The sequence below is a fragment of the Geotrypetes seraphini genome, chromosome 16, assembly GCF_902459505.1.
Source record: "Geotrypetes seraphini chromosome 16, aGeoSer1.1, whole genome shotgun sequence".
Taxonomy (NCBI): domain Eukaryota; kingdom Metazoa; phylum Chordata; class Amphibia; order Gymnophiona; family Dermophiidae; genus Geotrypetes; species Geotrypetes seraphini.
The window spans coordinates 3,587,563-3,611,588 of NC_047099.1; the positions used below are offsets into that span (position 1 = coordinate 3,587,563).

The 24,026-nt window shown below is 40.5% G+C and overlaps 2 protein-coding genes across 2 annotated transcripts; both read left to right on the forward strand.

Annotated features, from left to right (window-relative positions):
• The first annotated feature begins 5,602 nt into the window (after positions 1–5,602).
• LOC117350356 (olfactory receptor 1J4-like) lies at positions 5,603–6,553 on the forward strand. The gene has a single exon (XM_033924625.1). The coding sequence runs from the start codon at positions 5,603–5,605 to the stop codon at positions 6,551–6,553; it is 951 nt and encodes a 316-aa protein (XP_033780516.1).
• Positions 6,554–6,593: 40 nt separating this feature from the next.
• LOC117350357 (olfactory receptor 1009-like) lies at positions 6,594–22,154 on the forward strand. Its single transcript, XM_033924626.1, has 3 exons — positions 6,594–6,612; positions 12,708–12,904; positions 21,180–22,154. The coding sequence occupies exons 1-3, from the start codon at positions 6,594–6,596 to the stop codon at positions 22,152–22,154; spliced, it is 1,191 nt and encodes a 396-aa protein (XP_033780517.1).
• The last annotated feature ends 1,872 nt before the right edge of the window (positions 22,155–24,026 follow it).

A 24,026-nucleotide genomic window follows, 5' to 3' on the forward strand; every position in this document is an offset into this window, starting at 1 on the left:
AGGCCAACCTTCAACTGATAGATTTATTTATTTAATTAATTCAATTTATATTCTGTCCTCCCCAGAGAGCTCACAACGGGTTACAAGGTAACATAGATGCAGACAATTATGGCAATACAAACGAGATGCAGACAATTATGGCAATACAGGTTATAGAGCCGGGGTCTCAAAGTCCCTCCTTGAGGTCCTACTTTCAATGCATATTCATTGGGGAAATCCTGAAAACCCGACTGGATTCCGGCCCTCAAGGAGGGACTTTGAGATCCCTGTTATAGAGGAATTTGTCTATTACAGTTATTCATCCTAAATTAGAGAAACAGAACAAGGATTTATAACCTAGGGATAGTTCATGTACATAAGCAATTCCAGAGATATGCTAGTTGGATTGTTGTTAGTTTCACATATACTGTAATTGGATTATTTTGAGGATTGCACAGAGAGAGTCTAGTTCAACCAATACAAGGAATACATTAGTTTGTGTGTTACAGACTGAATGGCTGAAGAAGGAAGATAGTAGTTTGGATGCTCTGGAGTTGATCGGTAATGATGTGTGGAGAGTGTTGGAGTCCACGTGCTAACAGAATCGTACTCTTCATCCAGCATAAAATTTAGATACTGAATATTTATATAACCATCATGATGAATCACTAGTAGAGAATCTAGATTACTTTCCTGAGATAGCAGCAAAGGTAAAGATCCCCAACTCTAGGGGGAGGGAAATAAAGAAGGAGGAAGTATCAGCTGTTGCTCCATACTGACACCAATCATTTGGAATCAGGATTCACAATTACACCAATGGAAGCATCTGAGGTGCATGGCCCCTGCACAAGGACTGTCACAATGGCAGTGGGCAAAAAAGGTGCAAACAGTAGCAAGATGCAGAAGCAACTGCAGATCAAGTCTCATGGTATCATAATCCAGGAGGGAGAGAGTAGCACAATGGTTACAGCTACAGCACACTGAGGTTGTAGATTCACATCCACACTGTTCCTTCTGACCTTGGGCAGGCACTTAATCACCCCATTGACCTAGACAGATTATGAGCCCACTAGGACAGACAGAGAAAAATGCTTGAGTACCTGAATAAATTCATGTAAACCTTTCTGAGCTCCCCTGGGAGAACAGTATAGAAAACTAAATGAATGAATGAATGAGTATGAAAGCTGGATCCAGTCCAATTGGAGGCTCGCACTGTCTATTCAGCTGTGTTCATCTACATGGATATCAATCATTCAACACAGTATTTAAAGACTTGGTTTTCTTTAAAGGGCAGTTATCATAATGCTACAGGCTTGTAAACTCCAGGGGCGCTTTGCAATGATTTTCAAAGTATATTTATATACATCTACATTTACCTGAGGAAAAAGCACTCAATGTATTTCTACCTCCATTTTCTGTGGGTCCATTTTCTTATTAAATTAGTGCATTTACATTTGAAGATCATTACAAACACCCTTAAACCCCAACCTAACAATCACAAAATGTAATTAAAAGTAACAAAATTTTGCTTAGTTTTGTTTCAGTTTACTGGATTTTTCATGGGTTTTTTAAAAAATTATTTTGGGATAATGATATCAATAGTGCTCATTATTTTGCATAGGAGCCAACATTTCAGAATTATTGAGGGGTGCTAAACCCAATGGAAATGATCTCTTCCTGGACACACTCAAGGAATTTGCTCAAGCATCGACAGAACTGGCTCACATGGATGAAGAAAGATATCAGTCTCTTTCTGCTGCTCACCATCCTTCCAAAGACCCTCTCCTAGTTAGTTGCAGATAAACCTCTCCCCTTTCTCTATCCTATATTATTCCTTGTATTTCTGAAACCCAAATAATTTGAAACTTTGCACTTTTTGCACAGAATTTTATCCTCAAGACATAAGAAACAGAGCTGAATACCAGCAAATGCGACTTTATTGCAATGATCTGCAAAAATATTCTCACAGAAGAAACTAATAGGAAGGGAGCTTACTTTAGAATGACTGAATTATTTCCACAAGAAAATTGTCCAGTTTAAAGTTACTTCTTTTAAAAGAAAATGTAAGGAAAGTAAAAGAGAATCTCATGCAGGGAAACATCAGAAATAATTAGACAGCAGAGAACCCCTGATTATTTCATGCTCCCTGCTACTTAACCTCTGTTCTTCCAGTCGCAATTTGACTCAAGGTCCTTAGAGGAAAGAGAGTAAATTCTAACATCAGAGATCCTCTACTGCCTTCAGAAACTGGTCCCAAAAGGTTCTGAAACGCAGTTAAGTATCCTGAACCTGAGTCTTGCAGATATACGAATGAAAGAACCTTTAGCGTCACGTGTAAGAGACTGCAGCTTGAGAACGTACCAAAATTGAAATCATTGTTAAGGATTGGATTGGTGCTGTCTATGGCAAATGCAAATAAATCATTCTTGCCAGGAAATCTCAAAATCCATCCTATGCTTTCCTGTTACAGAAAACTAAGATTAGTCATTTTTCAGGGAAAGATATGATCAATATTTTGGGAAGGTCATTAATTTCATCCTAGAACTTTTCTAGGTTTTTGAACAGTAAAATTATGGAATAAAACTTTTATAAGTAAGGTGCAGAGGTCTATGGGCACTTGGAATTATTTCTCTCTGGAAGACACTGTTGGGAAAAGTGAAGTTTGTGCTGGAGAGGAGAGAGCTGGGAACCTACTTTCTGTTATTCTTTGACAGAGAACAGATAAGAGCATTTTGAAGACCAGGACCTTGCAATCAATTCCTCACCGGAAGTTTCTGTGACCTTGCCACGCATAAGCCAGGTTACTACTCTTCAATATCATCGGTGCTCACCTCAACATTAGAGGACTTCTTCATAATTCCAACCGTGGTCTGGTGATTGTGATACGTTTGGCCACTGAACAAGCCACTGTGAGTTTAAATGTATCTAGAGTTGGTATTTTTTTGTCCTTGTTTCTTTTGTATTCTGGAGTTGTGTCTTTAAAGCAAACCAGTCATGGGCAATCTGAGAGGCAACAAATAATAATGCAAACTAAAAAAATAGGATGTTGTTTCATTCTTTTGTCAAGAACATGTTTAATCTGCATTATTCTCCCCAACCTTTTTCCTGATGGATTTGTATGTTTTCTTTTTTACTTAGATAACTAAATTGTACAAGTGTCTTGCAGAGGTAATATAGGCCCCCTTTTACTAAGGTGATATGTGTGTGTTGGCATGAGAACCTCACCATAGCACTTTCAATCTCTATGGGCTTCAGTTTCAAGTTTCAAGTTTATTATATTGTTTGATTAAACGCTTTTAAAATTTCAAAGCGTTTTACATAAATAAAATAGAGTAGACTTACTTATACAATTACTATTCATATAAACATACTGGGAAACAAATTTGGACAAGAAGACAGCTGATAACAATAGGAAGGTGGGGAGGAAATACAATATTTATTTAAAGATTACATAAAAGGAAAACACAATGGGGAGATAAGGGAAAAAATGAGAAACCGAAAGGAAATCTGGAAAAATGAGAAATTGCAGTTGGCACACAGCACTCGCTAACACTGTGTAGTAAAATCGGACTATAAGTAACCGAAGCCATCCTACTGCATTCTGATTACCCCCAAAAGAACATCAGAAGCCTAAGATCTCACTGGGGACCTTAAAGGGTAAATAGATATCTTTTTTTGTTTTTCACTGTTCAGGCTCCTTCTTCCTAGTTCTTACCCTCAGTGCCTTTCTTCTCTTTTTACATTCCCTTTAGGTTTCTTATATATCCCTATAATATCTTCCAAAAAGTCCCATCCTAAAATAGACAAAAGTAGGAAACAGAGAAAGGGTAGGTCAAGTCCAATTTCATTTTTGCAGATTTAAGCTATAAAGGCTGTGAAATAATCTGCTGTAGATCTGACACTGAATCCATGGAAGTTCTCACCAATATATCAGATCTGTCCTTGGTTAATAACATTAGAGGACAGAATGAAATGCTGTCAAATTAGAGATGGACATCAGGGGTGATTGGAAGAATGTGGAGCAGGTCAGGATAAAGTCGGATTCAGCCTGAACCTCACGATTAAGAGAGGGATAATCTAGCATCACTCCCCGCTGACAGGACCCTCAAACATCTTGAAGCTTCTTGATATGAACATTGAATCCCAAAGCTATGTACAGTTTAATAATCCATATAACACTTTCCACTTTGCATGGTCTGTGTCCCATATATGGTGATTCGGTGTAGGATGGGCTGGAGTGGGCATCAGTGTGAACTCCACTAATAGGGAACAGGAGGATGTTACTGGCCAGAATTTATGGTAGATATCCTGCAAACAGCGGGATGGTTGGATAGGCTGGCATGAGCTTGGACAGCAACTTCAGCATTTAGACCCTAGGATAATACCAGACTTTATAGTCTATGGCCCAGAAATATCAAAGAAGAGACAAGTTGATATTGCTTTCATTAACTCCAAATTAGACAAAATCCGAGACTGGCTAAATTCCAACATGCTTTCTCTTAGCATTACGTAAACAAACTGTGTTCTTTTCCCATGGAAAGATAATAATAATTATTATTATTTATTTATAACCCGCTATACCTTAACAGTTCAGAGCAGTTTACAACAAAGAGAATCTTCCAGACACAGATGAAATACAAATGGAATTATATAACTAGTATGGTTGGATTTCTGTAGCCAAAATTGTCATACAAAAGAGATTTCACAGGTTTCCTTGTAGCACCATTGTCCATAGGAAATATTCCAATCGAATCTACTTCCCGGTTATTAAAAAAAAAAGCACACTGGTAGCCCATTCCTCATCGGATAACTAAGAAAATCTCTCTCTTAACCTTTAAAACTGAAAAGTCTAATGAACCTGCATTCATAGATAGATTCATAATCCCTTGCGAACCCCCAAGAACGTTAAGATCTGCCTCTCAGCACACTCTCTACGTTCTGTCTTTAAAAATCATCGGTACCCGTCATGTCTCCATCTTTTCTGTCACAGCCCCATCAACTTGGAACTCTCTCCCTGCATATATCAGAACAGAACAAAACATCGATAAATTCAAGAGTAGTTTAAAATGCTTTCTTTTAAAAGATGCCTACGATTGATTTATCCTTCTCACCACCTTATTCTCCCCCTCTTTCCCTTTTGTTTTTTACCTTTTTGTTCTCTGCAAATTGTACTTCTGCTCTTTTTCCATGTGTTACTCTGCCCTCCCATGTCAAGTTCATTTAGTATGCGTTAAGTCATGTTTGTTATTGTAAATACTCCATTTTATATTTTAATGTATAACGCTTCGAATTTTAGGATTAGCGTTTAATCAAAATTTTAATAAACTATGAAACTATGTTAGTTTAATCATGTATTTTTTAAAGGCTATAACTTATGGGCAGACTACTATGTTATTGTTACCTTCATATCCCAAGTTTTGTAAAATGGGAGCTTAGAGGTTTTTGTACCATAAAATTTTAATTACTAGTTTATACACATATTAAACCCAAATAGGGGGTTGTATAATTAAAGCCATATTGAATACCCAATAGCTTCTTAAAGCATTTAATTGTACCTTTTAAAGTTCCCTTTGTCAAGTTTTTCTTCATTTCTTTGTTTTGTTATTTCCTCCTTTAGTAAATCATGAGTACATGGGACATGCAGAGGGGAAACCAAACCCTGGTCAAAGAGTTCATCATCCTGGGATTCTCAGATTATCCAAAGCTTCAGATTTTGCTCTTTGTGGTGTTTCTGTGTATCTACCTGGTCACCTTAATGGGCAATCTCTCTATTCTGACACTAATGTGCATTGATTCACGCCTTCACACACCCATGTACTTCTTCCTCTTTAATCTGGCCATCTTAGATATCTGTTTATCTTCCTGCACTCTGCCAAAAATGCTGTCAATTTTCCTAATGAACAACAGAGCCATCTCTTTCCAGGGGTGCATGACTCAACTCTATCTGTTTATGTCCTTCACCAGTGTGGAATTCTTTCTGCTCACTGCCATGGCCTATGACCGTTATGTGGCCATCTGTAACCCCTTACGCTACTCGATCATCATGAACAAGAAAGTCTGTGTCCTGCTCTCTGCTACGTCTTGGGTTACCAGGTTTTCGGATGCTCTTCCACACAGTGTGCTCATTTCTTATTCCTCCTTCTGTGGGCACAGTATGATCGACCATTTATTTTGTGACTTCCAGACAATGCTGCATCTCTCGTGCAGTGATACGTCTACCAGTAGACTGCTGATGAATACGTTCAACTTATGCTTGGCCTCAGTGTCCATTGTCCTCATCCTGACATCCTACATCCACATAATTTCTTCCATATTAAAACAGCAATCCGTGAAGAGTAGGTACAAGGCCTTCTCCACCTGCTCTTCTCACCTGATGGTTGTTAGCATGTACTCTGCGATAGCACTCTTTACGTTTTTCAGCCCCATATCAAAGAGTGCAAAGTCAGTTCACCAACTTTTAGATGCATCTTATTGTACTTTGATCCCTATGTTGAACCCCATTATTTATAGCCTAAGAAACAAAGACATTAAAGCTGCCCTGAAGAAGGGAATGCAGGGGAGAATAGGAGTATAAGAAACTAAATGCAGGAATATGACATTCGAATCAATGTGAAATGGATATTAAAGACCCAGGTACATTAGATAGATTGTGAGCCCCCTGGGACAGATAGGGAAAATTCTTGAAGTACCTTTATGTAAACCACTTTGAATGTGATTGAAAAACTACAAAAAGGTAGTATATAAGTCTCAAAACCATTTTCCTTTCCTTATGTAATAACAGGAAGCTTAAAAACGAAGAGAGCCATTACCTAGAAAAGCTTGATATGTTATCAAATATTTTGAGTTTCAGAGATCTGGAAATTGCTTGATCTTTATTCTTGATGAGTTTCTCAATTAAAATTTGATGTGAGATAAATAGGGATCTATTCACCTCTTTGCTCTGTGTTGTCTATGAATCACGTTCTGGCAGAGAAAGGGATGGGATTAACAAGGTCTGAAGGCATGAAATGTTGCATCATAGATCGACCTCAGAAGAAATCAGGCATAAGAATAAGGAGTAGCCGAAGCACCAACAGCAGTAACTTCAGTCAGGAGGGTGTATTGCTTTAACCATCTTCAGTAGATATACTAGTAACAACACAGGTTGTGTTTTCTAATTTAATCTTCTATTTGTGCATCGCTCATACCTATACAGGCTCAAGGCGACTGTAAAGAGAGGCAAGAGGGGAAAGGAAGGGGAGGGAGAGAGGGGAAGTGGATAGGTAGGAGGAAGAGAAAGGGGAGAGAAAAGAGGGGAAAGTGGAGGTGGGAGGGGAGGAAAAGAGGAGAGGAGAGGGTAAAGGTATACTACCATCTAAGACTTATGACTGATTATAGAATATTTTAAATATTTAAAAAATCTCTTCTGGTCCAGTAATTTGTTACTGCTGGTATCTAAAAGGAAAATTTGTAACTGTTTCAGGAATGTTTTATCTTCTTAAACTGCACTGAACTCAAGAGTAGGGTTACCAGACGTCCGGGAAAACCTGGGTATATGCTCATTTTAGAGGACTATCCGGGAGCCCAGAGGGATTTCCTAAAACTGGCAGTTTGTCTGGGTTTTGGAAGTCCCCGAGCTTGGGCCGCCTCTAGAAGTCCTTTGTGCATGCCCAGATGTCAACGTGATGACATCATAACAGAGCTGATATCCACGCCTGCGCAGAGGCCCTCCAGACTCCAGGGAAGGAGACAGGAGGTTCGGCTTGGGGGTGGGAATGGGGGCACAAAAGGGCAGGGCTGGAGGCGGAATGAGGAGGGGCTGGGGTAGGAAATCTAGCAAGAGGCTATCGTGGGATACAGCCATGTAATTTAATGTTAAACCTTTGACGGTCTAGTGGCCTCATTGGGGATAGGCATGAACCCAACTCGTTCCAACTCAAAGTACAACCAGATCAGTAGTAGATCACATCACAGGTCATCCTTCTACTGATTGATTTAGAGGATCATAATTTTACTCTCCATCCACCACAACATTTTTTAATTTCAGATTTCCCTAATTTTTCATATATATATATATATATATATATATAAAGCTAGTATATATTGAAGATCATATTCCAAAGAAATAATACTAATAATTTGATTGTATCTAAATCTTACAAACCCATATCATGTTCCTAACCATTTTACTCCATAGGAAATAAAATACATAGAAAAGGGAAGGAAATATATCCCTCTTTTTATCTGGCACTAACATATTTAACTCTTAAATTAAGGCTGTATTTTCTCATTAAGAAAATTTTCTAGCTGAATTGAATCCTAAAATATTGATTCCTTTCCTTGATAAGTAATAAGGCATTTGTAGGGGTAAAGAAAGATAGACCCACCCAGAGCCACCACTGCAGGGTTCAAAAAAAGCTTTGCGCCTTACCTGGGTGGATCTGGAAACATTCGGAAACAAGTTAATTTTTCCACCCCAAAAAATAACTTCCTATTTCCCAAAATAAGTCCTCATTACCAATTACTTATTACTCTCATTTACAAACATAACCAACAAGCTGGAACAAGTGGCAATAATATCGTGAGCATTTTCGAAAGAAGCAATCATCCTGGCCAAGTCTCTTATCACACTATTGCCCCAGGTACATTAGTCGGATGATGAGTACCTGAATATAAACCACGTGGAGGGACATAATTTAAAAAAACGTCTAAGTCCCCTTTTTTTCTGAGAATGGCCTACTTCTACGTTCAGCAGTTTAATCGCCCAGACAACTTTAAAACACATTATCAACCAAAAAATTGCCCAAGTCCCAAATGCCCAAAACAAGACCTTTTAGGCAAAGTAGAGGCCAGTCCTTCGCCTAAAAGCTGGATTCTGTAACCGGCGTCTGTCAAAAGCAACACCGGTTACAGAATCCCCCTCGCACCCTCCCACAACGATCATGGCAAGAGAGATACCTAATCTCTCCTGCCACGATCACGATCCTCCTTCACCAAACTGCTGCGAACCGTGGCAGGAGAGATGCCCAATCTCTCCTGCCGGCACCCCAACCCTTCCGACAATACCGGCAGATAAAGTTTTGATTATGAAACTCTATTTTAGAAACAGAAAGAGGAAATTTTGTGGAGATAAAGTTCTGATCTTTCCCGACATTGCTAAATCTACCCAGCTTAGGAGGAAAGCCTTTTTGGCGTTAAGACCTAAAGCTGTTGAGGTGGGAGCAGCTTTTTGTGTCTGTTCAGACATAAACATCTCCTTTTTCCTGTATGCTGTCTCTCTCCCTATGCACACAGGCATCCCACTGCTGCCCTTCAGATGCCAACTCCAAAGTCTCTTTCTTGCTTCTCCCCCTCTCTCCCATCCTGTATTAGACTCTTGAATTTCTGCACCCCAAATAGAGACTTTTATACCCAATGTTTAGCTACTTAAAAAGCTGAGCTGATTTTCATAGAAGGTGATTACTATACTCATCCATAGAAATATTCTTACAGAAAGGACTAAAGAGAAGGGTCTGACTTATTTCCTCAAGATAATTATCCAGATAAAAACTAGTTCCAGGTGGTTTCCTTAAAAAAAAAAATAGACAGCAGAATAACACGTGAAAATGCTCCGTTAAGCACTTCATGGAATCCCTGAATTATTTTCTGGTCCCTACTGTCTTGCCTGTTTTCTTCCAGTTGCAATGTGACCCAAGGTCTCTGGAGGAAAGAGAGCAGATTCTATAGCTAGGGCTAGTGATTTTTTCAGTGCTCTTTCATCACCTTCAGAAATTGGTCCCAAAAGATTTTGAAAACTCAGATAAGAATCCCTGCCCCAGAGCCCTACAAATGAATGGATGAAAGGGTAGACAATACTTTGGTTTACAGTAAGAGAATAAGCATGGTTATGTAAGTAAATTACTGTCACCTGTCAAAGCTTACTAGAATTCTGTCTCTGTGAGAAGTAAAATAAAAATAAATCTCACTCAGGAAATCTCAAAATGAATCTCATGCTCTTCTTTAATGGAATGCTATAATCAGTCCTTTTTCAGCGAAACAGGGAAATTCAATGAATTCATACTCTCATCTTGCTAGGTTATTCAAAAGTAAATTTATCATCGAAAGCTTTTTGCAACTGAGGTTCATGCAGTCGCTGGCAGTTGGAATTATTTATCTCTGAAAGAGCTGTTGGGAAAACTGAGGTTGGAGTGGTGAGAGCTGAGTCTCCTTTGTCTTATTCTTAGCCACAGAACAGGTAAGTCACTCTGAACATAAGAATTGCCGCTGCTGGGTCAGACCAGAGGTCCATCGTGCCCAACAGTCTGCTCACGCGGCGGCCCCCAGGTCAAAGACCAGTGCCCTAACCAAAACCAGCCTCACCTGCATACATTCCGGTTCAGCAGAAACTTGTTTAGCCTTGTCTCGAATCCCTATGACAGACTCCGGAAGAGCGTTCCAGTTCTCCACCACTCTCTGGGTGAAGAAGAACTTTCTTACGGAATCTATCCCCTTTTAACTTTAGAGAGTGTCCTCTCGTTCTCCCTACCTTGGAGAGGGTGAACAACCTGTCCTTATCTACCAAGTCTATTCCCTTCAGTACCTTGAATGTTTCAATCATGTCCCCTCTCAATCTCCTCTTTTCAAGGGAGAAGAGGCCCAGGCCCTTGCAACCGATTCCTCATTTGAAGCTTCTCTGTCTAGGTAATGATGTCCAGATCTTGCCACTAATGACACAAATTTCTCCTCTGCAAATACTATCAAGGCTCACCCCAAAATTATAGAACTGTAGAAACCTGCAACCACAGTTGGCGATCTTGATTGTTGCTGAGTGAATTGCTTAAAGTTTAAAAGTATTTATTATCGATTAATTACTGTCCTGTGCACAACTCTTGGTAATTCCTATTGGATCCAACATAGTGAAAAGTCTTCTGGTGGCCCCAAACTCTAGACTGTATAGAAAGGTTTGTTATTCTGAAAATGCAGCCCAAGAATAGAAAAAAAAAGATGGTGGCTATACACCAAAACCAAGAACACATACAGGTAATGTTTTTCGGCTGAATCATATCAACATTTAGGGGTAGCAAACAAAGGGGTCCTTTTACTAAGGCATGCTAATCTTTAGTGCGTGCTAGTAAAAGGAGGCTAGACAGTTGTCTCATTCGCTTGTAGACCACTCATTCTGCCTTTGGAAAAGCTATTCATTAACTTTGTACTTGAGATGGTTTCATTTATTTTTTTCTTTGGTTAGATTACTCAATTGTGTACTTATCTTGAAGAGTTAATATGCATAAGACAAGGTATCCCCTTCCCAAACAACAACAGAAGCCTAAGACTTCAAGGGGGGCCTTTCCAAGTCAGGTTACTTTCTAGAGCAAATATATACAGTGTTCCCCCGCAAATTTGCAGCTTGCGAATCGTGGACTCACTCACGGTCTGCTCCGACTGCCTCTTCAGGAGCTATGTGTCAAAGCCCGACTTTACTACAGGAAGAGGCAGTTGGAGCAGACCGCAAGTGATTTTCTTCACCCTCTCCTGCCTCCCCTGCCTTTTGACAGGCTTTTTCGAAATTCGATTTCGGGAGAGTACTGTATTGTTTCTCATTGTTCACTCTGCTGTTCCTCACCCTCCTAATTGTAGCTTTCCTTGAGATTTCTTATATATTCCTAGTACATTTCCCAAACCTGAAATCTTGTAGGAAATGGAATGAGTAGGAAAAGGAGAGTTACGCCAAATTAAGAAAAATAATTTCATTTTTACAGGCTTGGGTATAAAGTCTTTCAACTAATCTACTGTGGATCAGGCACCCTTTCACATAAGTACTCTCCAACATTCAAGATGAATCCTCATCTAAGAATAATGCTGGTTGCCAGAGGCAGTGGCGTAGTGAGAGTGAGCAGCCCTGGGGCACTAGCAGCCCTCATCTGCTATATTCCCCACCCCCTCTGCCGCATGCGTGCTCCCCTTCCCGTTCCCCGTACCTTTTTGACTTCTCTGGTGTGAGCAGCATGCCCATGTCGGTGTTGGCGTTCCCTTTGATGTCACTTTCTAGGCACCAGTCCCGGAAGTGATGTCAGAGAGCGTCGATGCCGACACGGGCAGCCTCACGTTAGGGAAGTAAAAAAAAGGTAGAGGGGAAGCCATGGGGCATGTGTGCACAGCAAGGAGAGGAGGAGGGATGCTGTGCCCTTAGCAAGATGGCGCCCCGGATGGACCGCCCTCCGGCCCTCCCCTTACTACGCCACTGGTCAGAGGAATTCACTGCTGTAAACGTATAAATGGAAGTCTAGGGTAATTGGAAGAGGATTAAGTAGGATATGATACGAAGGATCGCTGAAAAGTTCTCAGCGCAACCAACAAATTGGGGTTGTCTCCATCGAGGACCTTCCGTTGAATGTTAAATGTAGTTTTTTCTTTCTGTATATTTTCACGGAATGAAAAAATGGGAAAATAGTCCTCGAAGGAGACTGCCCCAACTTTGTTGGTTGGGTTGAGAACTTTCCAATAGCCCCTCATAAAGTCTTTTATTCAGCCTGTCCCTTGCCATTAAAAGTGAGATATCCCAGTACCCCTCCCTTCTGGCAGGAAGCCCAAATTATTATGATATCATAATCTAATTACAGTTGTCTTAAAAGTAACATTAAATGGAAAACTGAATGCCCGGTTTTGTTGAAGCATTAATTGATGTCTCATTGACCATATCATATTCCCTTTCTTTGCTCTAGTTTGGAATTTACTCGTTTCTTTGTGTTATCTCTTTTCCTCTCTCTCAGTCAGCCATGAGCACATGGGATATGCAGAAGGGAAACCAAAGCCAGATTACAGAGTTTATCATCCTGGGGTTCTCCGATTACCCAGACCTTCAGAGTCTGCTCTTCGTGGTGTTTCTGTGTATCTACCTGGTGACTGTAATGGGAAATCTCACTATTTTGACACTAACGTGTATCGATTCACACCTCCACAGACCCATGTACTTCTTCCTCTGCAATCTGGCCAGTTTGGATGTCTGTTTAACTTCCTGCACTATTCCAAAAATGTTATCCATTTTCCTAATGGATAACAAAGGCATTTCTTTCCTGGGGTGCATGACCCAACTGTATCTGCTTATGTCCTTCACTGGAGTGGAATTCTATCTGCTCACTGCCATGGCCTATGACCGTTATGTGGCCATCTGCAACCCCTTGCGCTACTCGATCATCATGAACAAGAGAGTCTGTGCCCTGCTTTCTGCCACTTCCTGGGTTGCTGGATTTTTGGATGTCCTGCCACACTGTTTGTCTATATCTCATTTCTCCTTCTGTGGGCACAATATGATCAACCATCTATTCTGTGATTTTCAGACAATTCTGAAAATCTCATGCAGTGACACCTCTGTCCTTAAACTGCTGATGAACACCCTAGATGTTGGTTTGGCATTGGTGGCCCTTATCCTCATCCTGATGTCCTATAGCCACATCTTTTATTCCATATTGAAAATGCAAACTGTCAAGGGAAGATACAAGGCCTTTTCTACCTGCTCATCCCACCTGACAATTGTTTGTATATACACTGGGGCAGTATTTTTTGTGTATGCGAGACCCATGTCAAAGAGCGTAAGTTCAGTTGACAAACTCTTAGATGTATTTTATAATACGATGATTCCCATGTTGAACCCCATCATTTACAGCCTAAGGAACAAAGACATAAAAGCTGCTCTAATGAAAGGAATGAAGGGGAAAAGAGGGGGTTAAAAAATTGGATCATTAACTGTAGAAATGTGATGCTTTGCCATGAAAGATTTCGAATCAATGTGAAACAGAAAATATTGCAATAGCAGATAAGAGGAAGCCTCAGTAGATAAAAAGAAAAATGTTTTGAATTCCAGAGAACGTTTCACAAATTTCAAAATGATCATAGAGTTCTCATCTCCCACAGTTTTTAGCTGACTTCTTGTAAGTATAGCTCTCTAGAAAGTACTTGAGCTCTATTAAAATGACTACTAAAACTTGAGGTGCGATAATGAACTATTTTCTAATGTATTATGTATATAAAATTTTCTGGTTGAGGAAGTCATGGGATTGGCAGGGATTTCATACATAAAATGTTGCATCATTGATCTACCTCAGTAGGAGAATCAGGAATAGAACCAACAGCAGTACCTTCAGTCAGGGGAAGGCGTATTGCTTTAACTACTTCAGTAGCCCTACCAGTAATGACACAGGTTGTATGTTCAAATCAAAGTACAACCAAACTTGTAGTAAGTACTGAACTTGACTCATTGCAGGTCAACATTCAGCTGGTAGACATGGAACATAATCTTGCATGTTGAGAATTTCAGGTCTCGCTGCATCTTGTCAGGTAGAACTAATGTTTCAGCCATCACACTGTGGCCTTCTTCAGGGTATGCTGTGAGGTCTGCAGTTTGTTTTTATATATAGTAGGTTCTCAAACCCAATTGGTTGGGACTTGAGGTGAATGAGACAGGAAAGTCCACTAGTCACCAATTTGAATTTTGGTGGGAAAGTTAGTTGGTCTCTTTCTATAGAATGGAAAAATCTCCAGTGAGATTAAAGATGTTTCCTCCGTGAAGCTGGGTTATGTTTTCTCAAGGTTTTCCCAGCTGGCATCACAAGACACAGACCTCATAGCATACCATGAAGAAAGCCACAGCATGATGACAGAAACATCAGTTCTATCTGACAAGATATATATTCCCTGTGCAATTTTTAAACACGTCAATATTCCCACAGGGTTCATTAGAAAAAAATCTTAAAGCATAACCCACAAGAATATTCTCAAAGTGATAAGAATAGTGCTCAAACCCACACCTCTAGTGTTTCAAATAAAATGAAATGAGCAGAGAGTGTTATAGGGACCATCATTGCACTCATGTTATTTTCGTCTATCAGTGTGTTATTTGAAACACTAGAGGTGTGGGTTTGAGCACTATTCTTATCACTTTAAATGCCTGGCTCTTCAGCTGGCCCTGAGCTGATCATCCAGATAATATGATCAGCAAAGACTGTTCTAGGTTATTCAGATTCAATATTAGGAAAGAGCCGAAGGGGTGAAGTTATTAAGATGTGTTGCTGGACTATTAACTCCAGTTATTGGTAATGACAACAGAACCTCTGTTGAAATAACATGCCTTAATCATAAAAGAACCCAGGTACAACTTTCACCATAACCCCCTGATGTTATTTTGTGAGCCCTCCAGGAAAAGAAAAACAACAACTTACCTCACTGCTGCAATAGCCCTCAGGCCCTCAGATGTCATCTATATTTAGGTACAGCAGGTATTTAAGGGTTTTTAGTGTACTGGTTAAAGTGGGATATGGCCCTGGGTCCCCTTTTCTGCAGTCCACTGCACTGACCACTAGGCTACTCCTGGGACCAAGAATGGCTGTCACGTCTGAAGCTGTCATAGAGCCTGGTATGCACTGTCACAGTTTTTGGGGGGTAGAAAGGGTCAGTGACCACTGGGTGATTGAAGGAGGCTCCAGTAGTCATCCGGTTATGTAGGACACCTTAATGTAACTTAGTCATGTTTGAAACAAGTCTAAACAAAACCATTTCAATTTTTGTCCCAGACATTTTGGCTCTATTCCATTATGGCAAAAAAGTCTAACTTTTGGGACTATCCAGGTCCCACCCAAAGCATGCTCCCAGCAAACCCCCTTGATTTATTTGTGCCTGCTCAGAAACATTCAAGATGGGACAAATACAATGAACATAAGCATCTCCTTATCCTTCCATGTTATACCATAAACCGACCCGAATATAAACCGACCCGAATATAAACCGAGGTAACCTTTTTCCCCCAAAAAAGGAGGGAAAAAAAGTTAGCTCAAATATAAATGGGGGAGTGGGTAATATTCAAGTGCAGTTCCTTATCCAGCCCTCTCACTCCCTCCCCTGCTCTGTCAGTCTCTTCATCCAGCCCCCCTTCAAATGCCTTGCAGGCCTCCATCAGGCCTGCCATGAGACCTGATAGTCCTGGGACAGGAGGGATCCCTCTCGCCTCCTGTCAGCCCAGTTCTAATTATTTTATCTCCCTTTCCCATGTACCTTAAGTATCCCTGGTGATCCAGTGGTGGCCGAGACAGGAGGAATCCCTCCTACCTCCTGTCCCAGCATGATTCTAATTATTTTTATCTCCCTTCCCCCTCGCCCATGTATCTTAAGTTTCCCCGGTGGTCCAGTGGTTAGTTGCGGCATGAGCGATCTTCCTTCACTCCCTCCTGTGCACAACTGCTAGCTAATTGGCTGCCAAGAGTTCTTGTGGGACCGCAAAAACTCACGGCAGCCAATCAGCACAGGCAGGACCAACCTTCATTCATGGGGGAGGCAGGAGGGAGATAAAAATAATTGGAATCGGGCTGGGACAAGAGGCGGGAGGGTTCCCTCCTGTCTAAGGTTACCCGACGTCCGGATTTCCACACACATGGTCAGGGGTCTGGGCGGCTTTTCAAAATCTGGTACTTTATCCGGGTTTTGAAAAGCTTCCTTGAAATCGCATAAGGCAGGAGGAAATGTGTGCTTGCATGGATTTCCTCCTGCCCGACGAGAGCAGGCAGCGGGGTCAGGGCTGGGGCGGGATTAGGGGTGGGACTGGTGCTTAATGGGGTGGGGATGAGTAGAACTGGGTGGGCCTGGGAGGGCATGTCTAGGGGTCCGGATTTTACTAAAGTAAAATCTGGTAAACTTACTTCTGTCCCTGCCACCGCTGGACCACCAGGTCTCACGGCAGGCCCTGCAGAGGCCTGCAAACAGGTTGGGAGGGGGCGGGTCAGTGCTGACCCAAATATAAACTGAGACCCTCATTTTGGAACCATTTTTCAGGTCCAAAATCTTGCTTTATATTCGAGTATATACGGTACCTCTCCCTCTGCTCTGCTCCCTGCTGTATCACAGTCTCTCACAGCTGTGCCTCAGACATCATCCATCCAAAGTTTCTTTCCTCGTCACTGTACAAAAGCTTCTTCCTCTCTCCCCCATCCTTGAATTTCTGCACCCCAAATAATATCCTCTTTTACTAAGCTGCAGCAGAGGATTCTACTGCGGCCCGGCTTAGTAAAAAGGGGGGAGGCAGAAGACTTTTCTACTTTGGCTTTTAGTCACTGGGCAATTAAAAAGCATCGGATTTTCAGAGAAGGTGATTACTATACTCATTTACAGAAATGTTCTTCAGAAAGGACTAATGGAAAGCTTCCTGCTTTAAAATAAGATAATTATCTCAAATTAACCCCCACCCTTTCTTTTTTTTTTTTTTTTCAAAACTGCGAAAACAGTGTCTAGCACTGATCGGTGCGCTGAATGCTCCCCGATGCTCATAGGAAGCAGTGTGGAGCATTCAGTGTGCCATTTGGTGCTAAAAACATAAGAACATATGATTTGTCGCTGCTGGGTCAGACCAGTGGTCCATCGTGCCCATCAGTCCGCTCACGCGGCAGCCCTTAGGTCAAAGACCAGTGCCTTATTAGAGTCTAGCCTTACTTGCATCTGTTCTGTTCCAGTAGGAACTTATCCAACCTTGTCTTGAATCCCTCAAGGGTGCTTTCCCCTATAACAGATTTGTAAAAGGGGGTAAATTAGTTCTGGATAGTTTCCTTAAAAGCAATAGACAGGAGAATAACACCCAGATGAATGGAAATGCTATATGAAGGAATTCCTTCATGGAATTCCTGCCGCCTTGCATCTCTTCTCCCAACTGCAAGTGACCCATGGTCTCTGAAGAAAATAGAGCTAGGGCTAATGATTTTTTCAGTGCTTTTTCATCGCCTTCAGAAATTGGTCCCAAAAGATTTTGAAAACTCAGATAAGAATCCCTGCCCCAGAGCCCTACAAATGAATGGATGAAAGGGTAGACAATACTTTGGTTTGCAGTAAGAGAATAAGCATGGTTATATGTAAGTAAATTATTGTCTCTGTGAGAATTAAAATAAAATGAATCTCATGCTTTTCTTTAATGGAATACTAAAATCATCCTTTTTCAGAGAAACAAGGAAATTCATGAATTTATCCTCTCATTTTGCTAGGTTATTTAAAAGTAAATTTATCATTGAAAGCTTTTTGCAACTGAGGTTCATGCGGTCGCTGGCAGTTGGAATTATTTATCTCTGAAAGAGCTGTTGGGAAAACTGAGGTTGGAGTGGTAAGAGCTGAGTCTCCTTTGTCTTATTCTTAGCCACAGAACAGGTAAGTCACTCTAAAGACCAGGACCTTGCAACCTATTTCTCATTTGAAGCTTCTCTGTCTAGGTAATGATGTCCAGATCTTGCCACCAATGACACAAGTTTCTCCTCTACAATACTATCAAGGCTCACCCCAAAATTATAGAACTATAAAAAACTGCAACCACAGTTGGCGATTTTGATTGACTTTGGTGCTGAGTGAGCTGCTTTAAGGATAAATATATTTATTGCCCATTAATTACTGTCCTGTGCACAGCTCTTCTATGTTGGAACCAACATTGTGGAAAGCCTTTAGGTATCCCCAAATTGGGCATACAGGTGTGTTAATCTAAACACAGAACCCTAGGATAGGAATATTACATTACATTAGTGATTTCTATTCCGCTTGTACCTTGCAGTTCAAAGCGGATTACATTGGAAGAGAGCTAGACATTTCCAGGAGGTTGCATTACATTGGAAAATTGCTGGTACAGGTTACAAATTGAGGATTCAGATTACATTACATTGGAAAAATATCAGGTTACGTTACATAGATATTTCAGATTACATTACATTGGAAAAAATTTCAGGTTACGTTACATAGACAAATATCCGGCTTCCTTACATTGGTAGATAGTTGGTTTCAGGTAGGAGATATTAGGATTCTGGTTGATTACTTGGGTTTCCGGTACTTTTTGGGACGTTGAAGATGTGGGCTATACATAGGAAAAATTATAGAGGGGATAGGAGGAGGGGGAGATTAAGTTGATTGAATATACTTTTTGAATAGAAGTGTTTTGATTTCTTTTCGGAATGTTTTGAGGTCAGATGTTGTGGTTAACAGTTTGGAGATGGAGGGTTCAAGTTTTGCTGCTTACGTTGCTAGGAGGTTATCATATAGCTTTTTGCGATGAGTGCCTTTGAGTGGTGGGTAGGAGAATGGGGTCAAAGTTCTTCTTGTTCTGGGTGGAAGGTTACGATTTAGGTGATTGTTTAGATAGGAAGGTGCAGTACCATGAATTACTTTGAAGAGTAGAATGTATAGTTTGAATTGAATTCTAGCTCGAATCAGTAGCCAATATGAGTCTAGATAGGCATTGGTGATGTGGTCAAATTTTCCGAGAGAATATGTCAATGCATCAAACAAAAAAAACCCAGTAAAGTTATTGGGCCTGCAAACTCGATGCATATTGTATCAGCCTAAGGAGCAACATACAAATATTGGAACATCCTATGACGCTAGGATGTTGTTTTCATTCTTTTCTGGAGAATGTTGCTACTATTTGAGTTTCTGCCAGGTACTTGTGACCAAGTTTATTTAAAAATTTCTTAAACCACCTATACAGTGTTTCTAAGCAATGTACAATAAAATATAGGTTTTACACGTATACAATGTTCAAAGGACTTAACATTCAGACATACAAACAGGTACAAAGGTGACAGGCAGGAGCTACATTATAGAAGGGAAAAGTTACAAATAAAGTAAAAACCCAAAAGGTAAGAGGTTAAAAATGTGAGACGTTCACAGGGCGTCCTTAATAGGACAATTATTTGTTGAAGGCGTCTTTGAATCAAAATGTCTTTAATTTTTATTTAAATCGAGTCAAGGACGTTTCTTCCCTTAAATGCATTCCATAGGGAGGGTGAGGTTACTGAAAATATAGATGTGCGCATTGTGTTGACATGATGTATAGATAGAATACATGGGAGGTGACCTGGATTGGCCTCCGTGAAGATGGAATGCTGAGCTAGATGGACCATTTGTCTGACCCAGTAAGACTATTCTTTCGTTCTCATTGATAACATTGATTTTTTCACTCAAAACTTTCTTACTTTTGTCCTTGTGAAGGTTTTGTATATTCTCTGCTGTTGAGTTGCTAAGTTATATGTGTCTTCTGATTCCCCCCAAAAGAGCACCAGATGCATAAAACCTCAGGTTCTCTCCTTGTCATCCTTTCCATTTGGAGGTCAATAGATACTTGTGTCCCGCAGAGAGAAGAGATACCAAAAGGTGTGACTTATTTATACTACAAGGTAGAGCAGAATAACAACTGCACAATCCTCCACAATTTCAGCTTCAGGTATGGGCCTTTAAAAATTCATCAAAGTTTAGCGATATTTCTTTAAAAAGTTATTAACCCCAGAAATCACACACCCCACTATAGTCTCTAGAAATTATGGGAAAAAAGTACCCCTTCAGTTTTCTAGGTAAGGGAAAGATAACAGGATTTGATATTTCAATCAAAGTGGTTTATATATTATATATAGGTACATATTTTGAACCCTGGGCATTGGAGAGTTAAGCGATTTGCCCAGACTCAAAAGAAACTGTGCACTTATCTCTGTTATTTCTTACATTCTCACTCAGCAGACCACATTTTTGTTTTCCACTGCATCCAAGTCATCATCCTCAGCCTCATTCCTCCTTCTTCTCCTCAAGTTCTCTTTGGATTTCATATACAGTACTCCCCCGAAATCCACAGGGGTTCCATTCCAGGACCCTCCTCGAATTTTGAAAAAACGCAAATGCGGTTTTTAGGCAGGGGAGACAGGAGAGGGAGGCAGGAGTGCCGGTGGGGAAGGAAATCACTCGCGGTCTGCTACACCAATCAGGAGCTGCTTTGATTGGTGTAGCCCGACTTTAATACAGGAAGAGGCGGTCGGAGCAGACCACGAATAACCGGGTCTACGATTCATAAACCATGAATTCGTAGGGGAACACTGTATACTCCTGCCACGTCATCCAGAAATTCACATTTTAAAAGTTGCTGAAGGGGGAAAACAGAGAAAAAGACAGTCAACTCCAATTTAATTTTTTTAGACTCGGGTATAAAGGATATAAAATAATCTTGTAGATATAACATGATGAAAGTTCTCGCCAAATATACAATTTCCAGTCTATAGAGAGGAAAAAGGTTCAATAATAACCATATAGAGTAATTAATATTATTATTTTGCTATTAATAGTTATCTTAACTATCACATTAAAAGATAAACTAAATACCCCACGTTGTCTTGAAGCATTAAATGATGTTGTGATAACTTTTCTTTTCTCTTACGTTGTGTTAATTATTTCCTGATTTCTTTGTGTAGTCTCGCTTCTTCCTCCTTCAGCAAACTATGAGTACTTGGGACATGCAGAGAGGAAACCAAACCCAGGTCACGGAGTTTATCATCCTGGGGTTCTCCGATTATCCAAACCTTCAGAGTCTGCTCTTCGTGGTGTTTCTGTGTATCTACCTGGTCACCTTAATGGGGAATCTCACCATTTTGACACTAATGTGCATCGATTCTCGCCTCCACACTCCCATGTACTTCTTCCTCTGCAATCTGGCCATCTTGGATGTCTCTTTAACTTCCTGCACTATCCCAAAAATGCTGTCAATTTTCCTAATGAATAACAAAGCCATCTCCTTCCAGGCGTGCATGACCCAACTCTATATGCTTATGTCTTTCAGCGGTATGGAATTCTATCTTCTCACTACTATGGCTTATGACCGTTACGTGGCCATCTGTAACCCCTTACGCTACTCGGTCATCATGAACAAGAGAGCCTGTGCCCTGCTCTCTGCCAGCGCTTGTGCGGTTGGTTTTCTGGATGTTGTGCCACAGAGCTTGTCCATTTCTCGTTACTCTTTCTGTGGGCACAATAAGATCAACCATTTATTCTGTGATTTCCAGACAATTCTGAAAATGGCATGCAGCGACACTTCTACCAGTAAACTGCTGGTGAACACCCTAGACTTAATTTTGGTTTTGATATCCCTTGTCTTCATCCTGACATCCTACAGCCACATCTTTTCCTCCATATTGAAGATGCAATCTGTGAAGGGGAGGTACAAGGTCTTCTCCACCTGCTCATCCCACTTGATGGTTGTTAGTATATACTCCGGGACAGTGTTTTTTGTGTATCTGAGACCCATGTCAAAGGCCGTAAGTTCAGTTGACAAACTGATTGATGCATTTTATAGCACTGGGATCCCCATGTTGAACCCCATCATTTACAGTCTAAGGAACAAAGACATTAAAGCAGCTCTGAAGAAGGGAATGGGGAGAAGAGAGAGTTAAGCAATTGGATCATTGCATTTAGGAATGTGATGAGCAGCAGTGAAAGATGGGAAATCAATGTGAAATCGAATTTACAGCAATAATTAACAAAAGCAATCTCCAGCAGAAAAAGGAGAAAAATGCAATTAAAAGAAGTTTTCTGATATATTATTGAATGTTTCAGATTTTCAGAAAACATTTCTACTGATTGTTGTAAACTAGTAGATGACAGAGCAATTTCATGTGAATTGGATATTGTGAGATAATGACTTTTTATTGTGTTGCTGATGTTTTGATAAATTTGTAGAGTTTGTTAATCTTTTTATATATGTATCATTTGTTATCCGCATAGGATATAAGCGGGATAGAAATTTTTTAAATAAATAAATACTGAGTACCTCTTTCAATTCTTGGCTGACTTCAATATGCACCAATTTTTGTGAGTTTAGTTTTTAAAATTTGATGTGTGACAAATAGTGATCTGTTTACTACAATTAATTATTTCTATAGCGCTGTACAGAGTCACAAAGAAGAAGAAGACAGTCCCTGCTCGAAAGAGCTTACAATCTAAACAGACAGGACAAACAGGATGTCATGGATACAGACAGTTAAGGGGAATGGTTTACCTTTTTGTGTTTTGCCATGTGTTATTTACAGATAATGTTCTCATTTAGAGGAATTCACCAAACAGCACTCTATTTAAAATGAAGTGAAGGTCTTCTGAGAGAATGATCACTCAAAATATTAACCAGAGTGTGTAAATTAAACACCTCCAATATTACTCTCCACATTGGGTTTTGTATATTGACTGAGCCTGGTAGTGAAAAGACGCCTAGGGCTAGGCAAGGGAAAATACTCTCCCAAAAGGAAAGAACACTACCTACACCAACACCTCAACCCAGAACTAAAGCCAGACAGGGAAGGTTTAGTCCGGAGCTAGAAAGTACCTATTTGTTTTTGCCTGTGTTAAAGAAGGGCAGGTGGAACTAATAGGACTCAGGATAGTGTTCCTGGGGGGAAGGTGTACCAGATAATTCATAACATTAATGGGGGACACAATTCCAGGCGACACCAGGAACATTCTAGCCCTCACTTTAGCCAGGAACAAGCAACACCTGTAGCTCATTATCCTGAGTCATATAAGGACCAGCATGACACGAGAGAGGAAACAGAACGGTGAAGGAAAATCAGTTCTTAAGACTTACAGCAGCATATCTCAGCCTAACACCCAGGTCTGACCTAGTTATATGGAATCTTTCATGAGTAAAGCTTCAGATAATGAAGACTATTTAGACCCTGAGGAAGTCATGGATTTTAAAGAGGGAAAATGTGGACACTGACCTGTGGGACATGGAAACAGAAGGGGTCTAAATGAGGTTGTGCTGAGACTTGGGCAAATAGCAAAACTGGGAAGTAAAATGATTTGCTAGTTTATGGAGCCAAGTTATGGGGCTGGCTGTCTCTGTAAACTTAAGTTAAAGAAAGTTTACTGTAAAGCCTTTGCGGCTTGTGAAGGTTCCTGCATCTTGCTAGTGTAAGAGCCAGAGTTTCTAGGCTGTAGCACTGCACAGCCCTGGCAGTAGTTTTGCGATATTTTGCCTTTTGGGGGTTTTCTCATAGACTGGATTGTGGGTTCTATTTTGGGAGGGACCACAGCCAGCAGTTATTGTGGGAGGAGGTCCCTTCTGCCCTGAACTCTGCATCCAAGGAGCTCAGAGACAAGATCCAGTCCGAAGCTGCCAGAAATCATTGTGAGCAAGAGACTGAATTAAACTGCATGAAATTATTTTGAGATCCCTGGAATTTTGGACTGTCATTTTGGACTGTATCTTTGAAATGCAAGTGTTTTTTCTTTTGAACTACGAGTGAAATTTGGGTTTTTGGAAACTGAAG

Excerpts from the sequence above, each read along its gene's own strand:
- LOC117350356 (XM_033924625.1), top strand. The coding sequence starts at position 5,603 with ATGAGTACATGGGACATGCAGAGGGGAAACCAAACCCTGGTCAAAGAG.
- LOC117350357 (XM_033924626.1), top strand. Across the intron at positions 12,905-21,179 it reads TCACACCTCCACAGACCCAT|TCTCGCTTCTTCCTCCTTCA; the intron begins GTACTTCTTCCT and ends TTCTTTGTGTAG.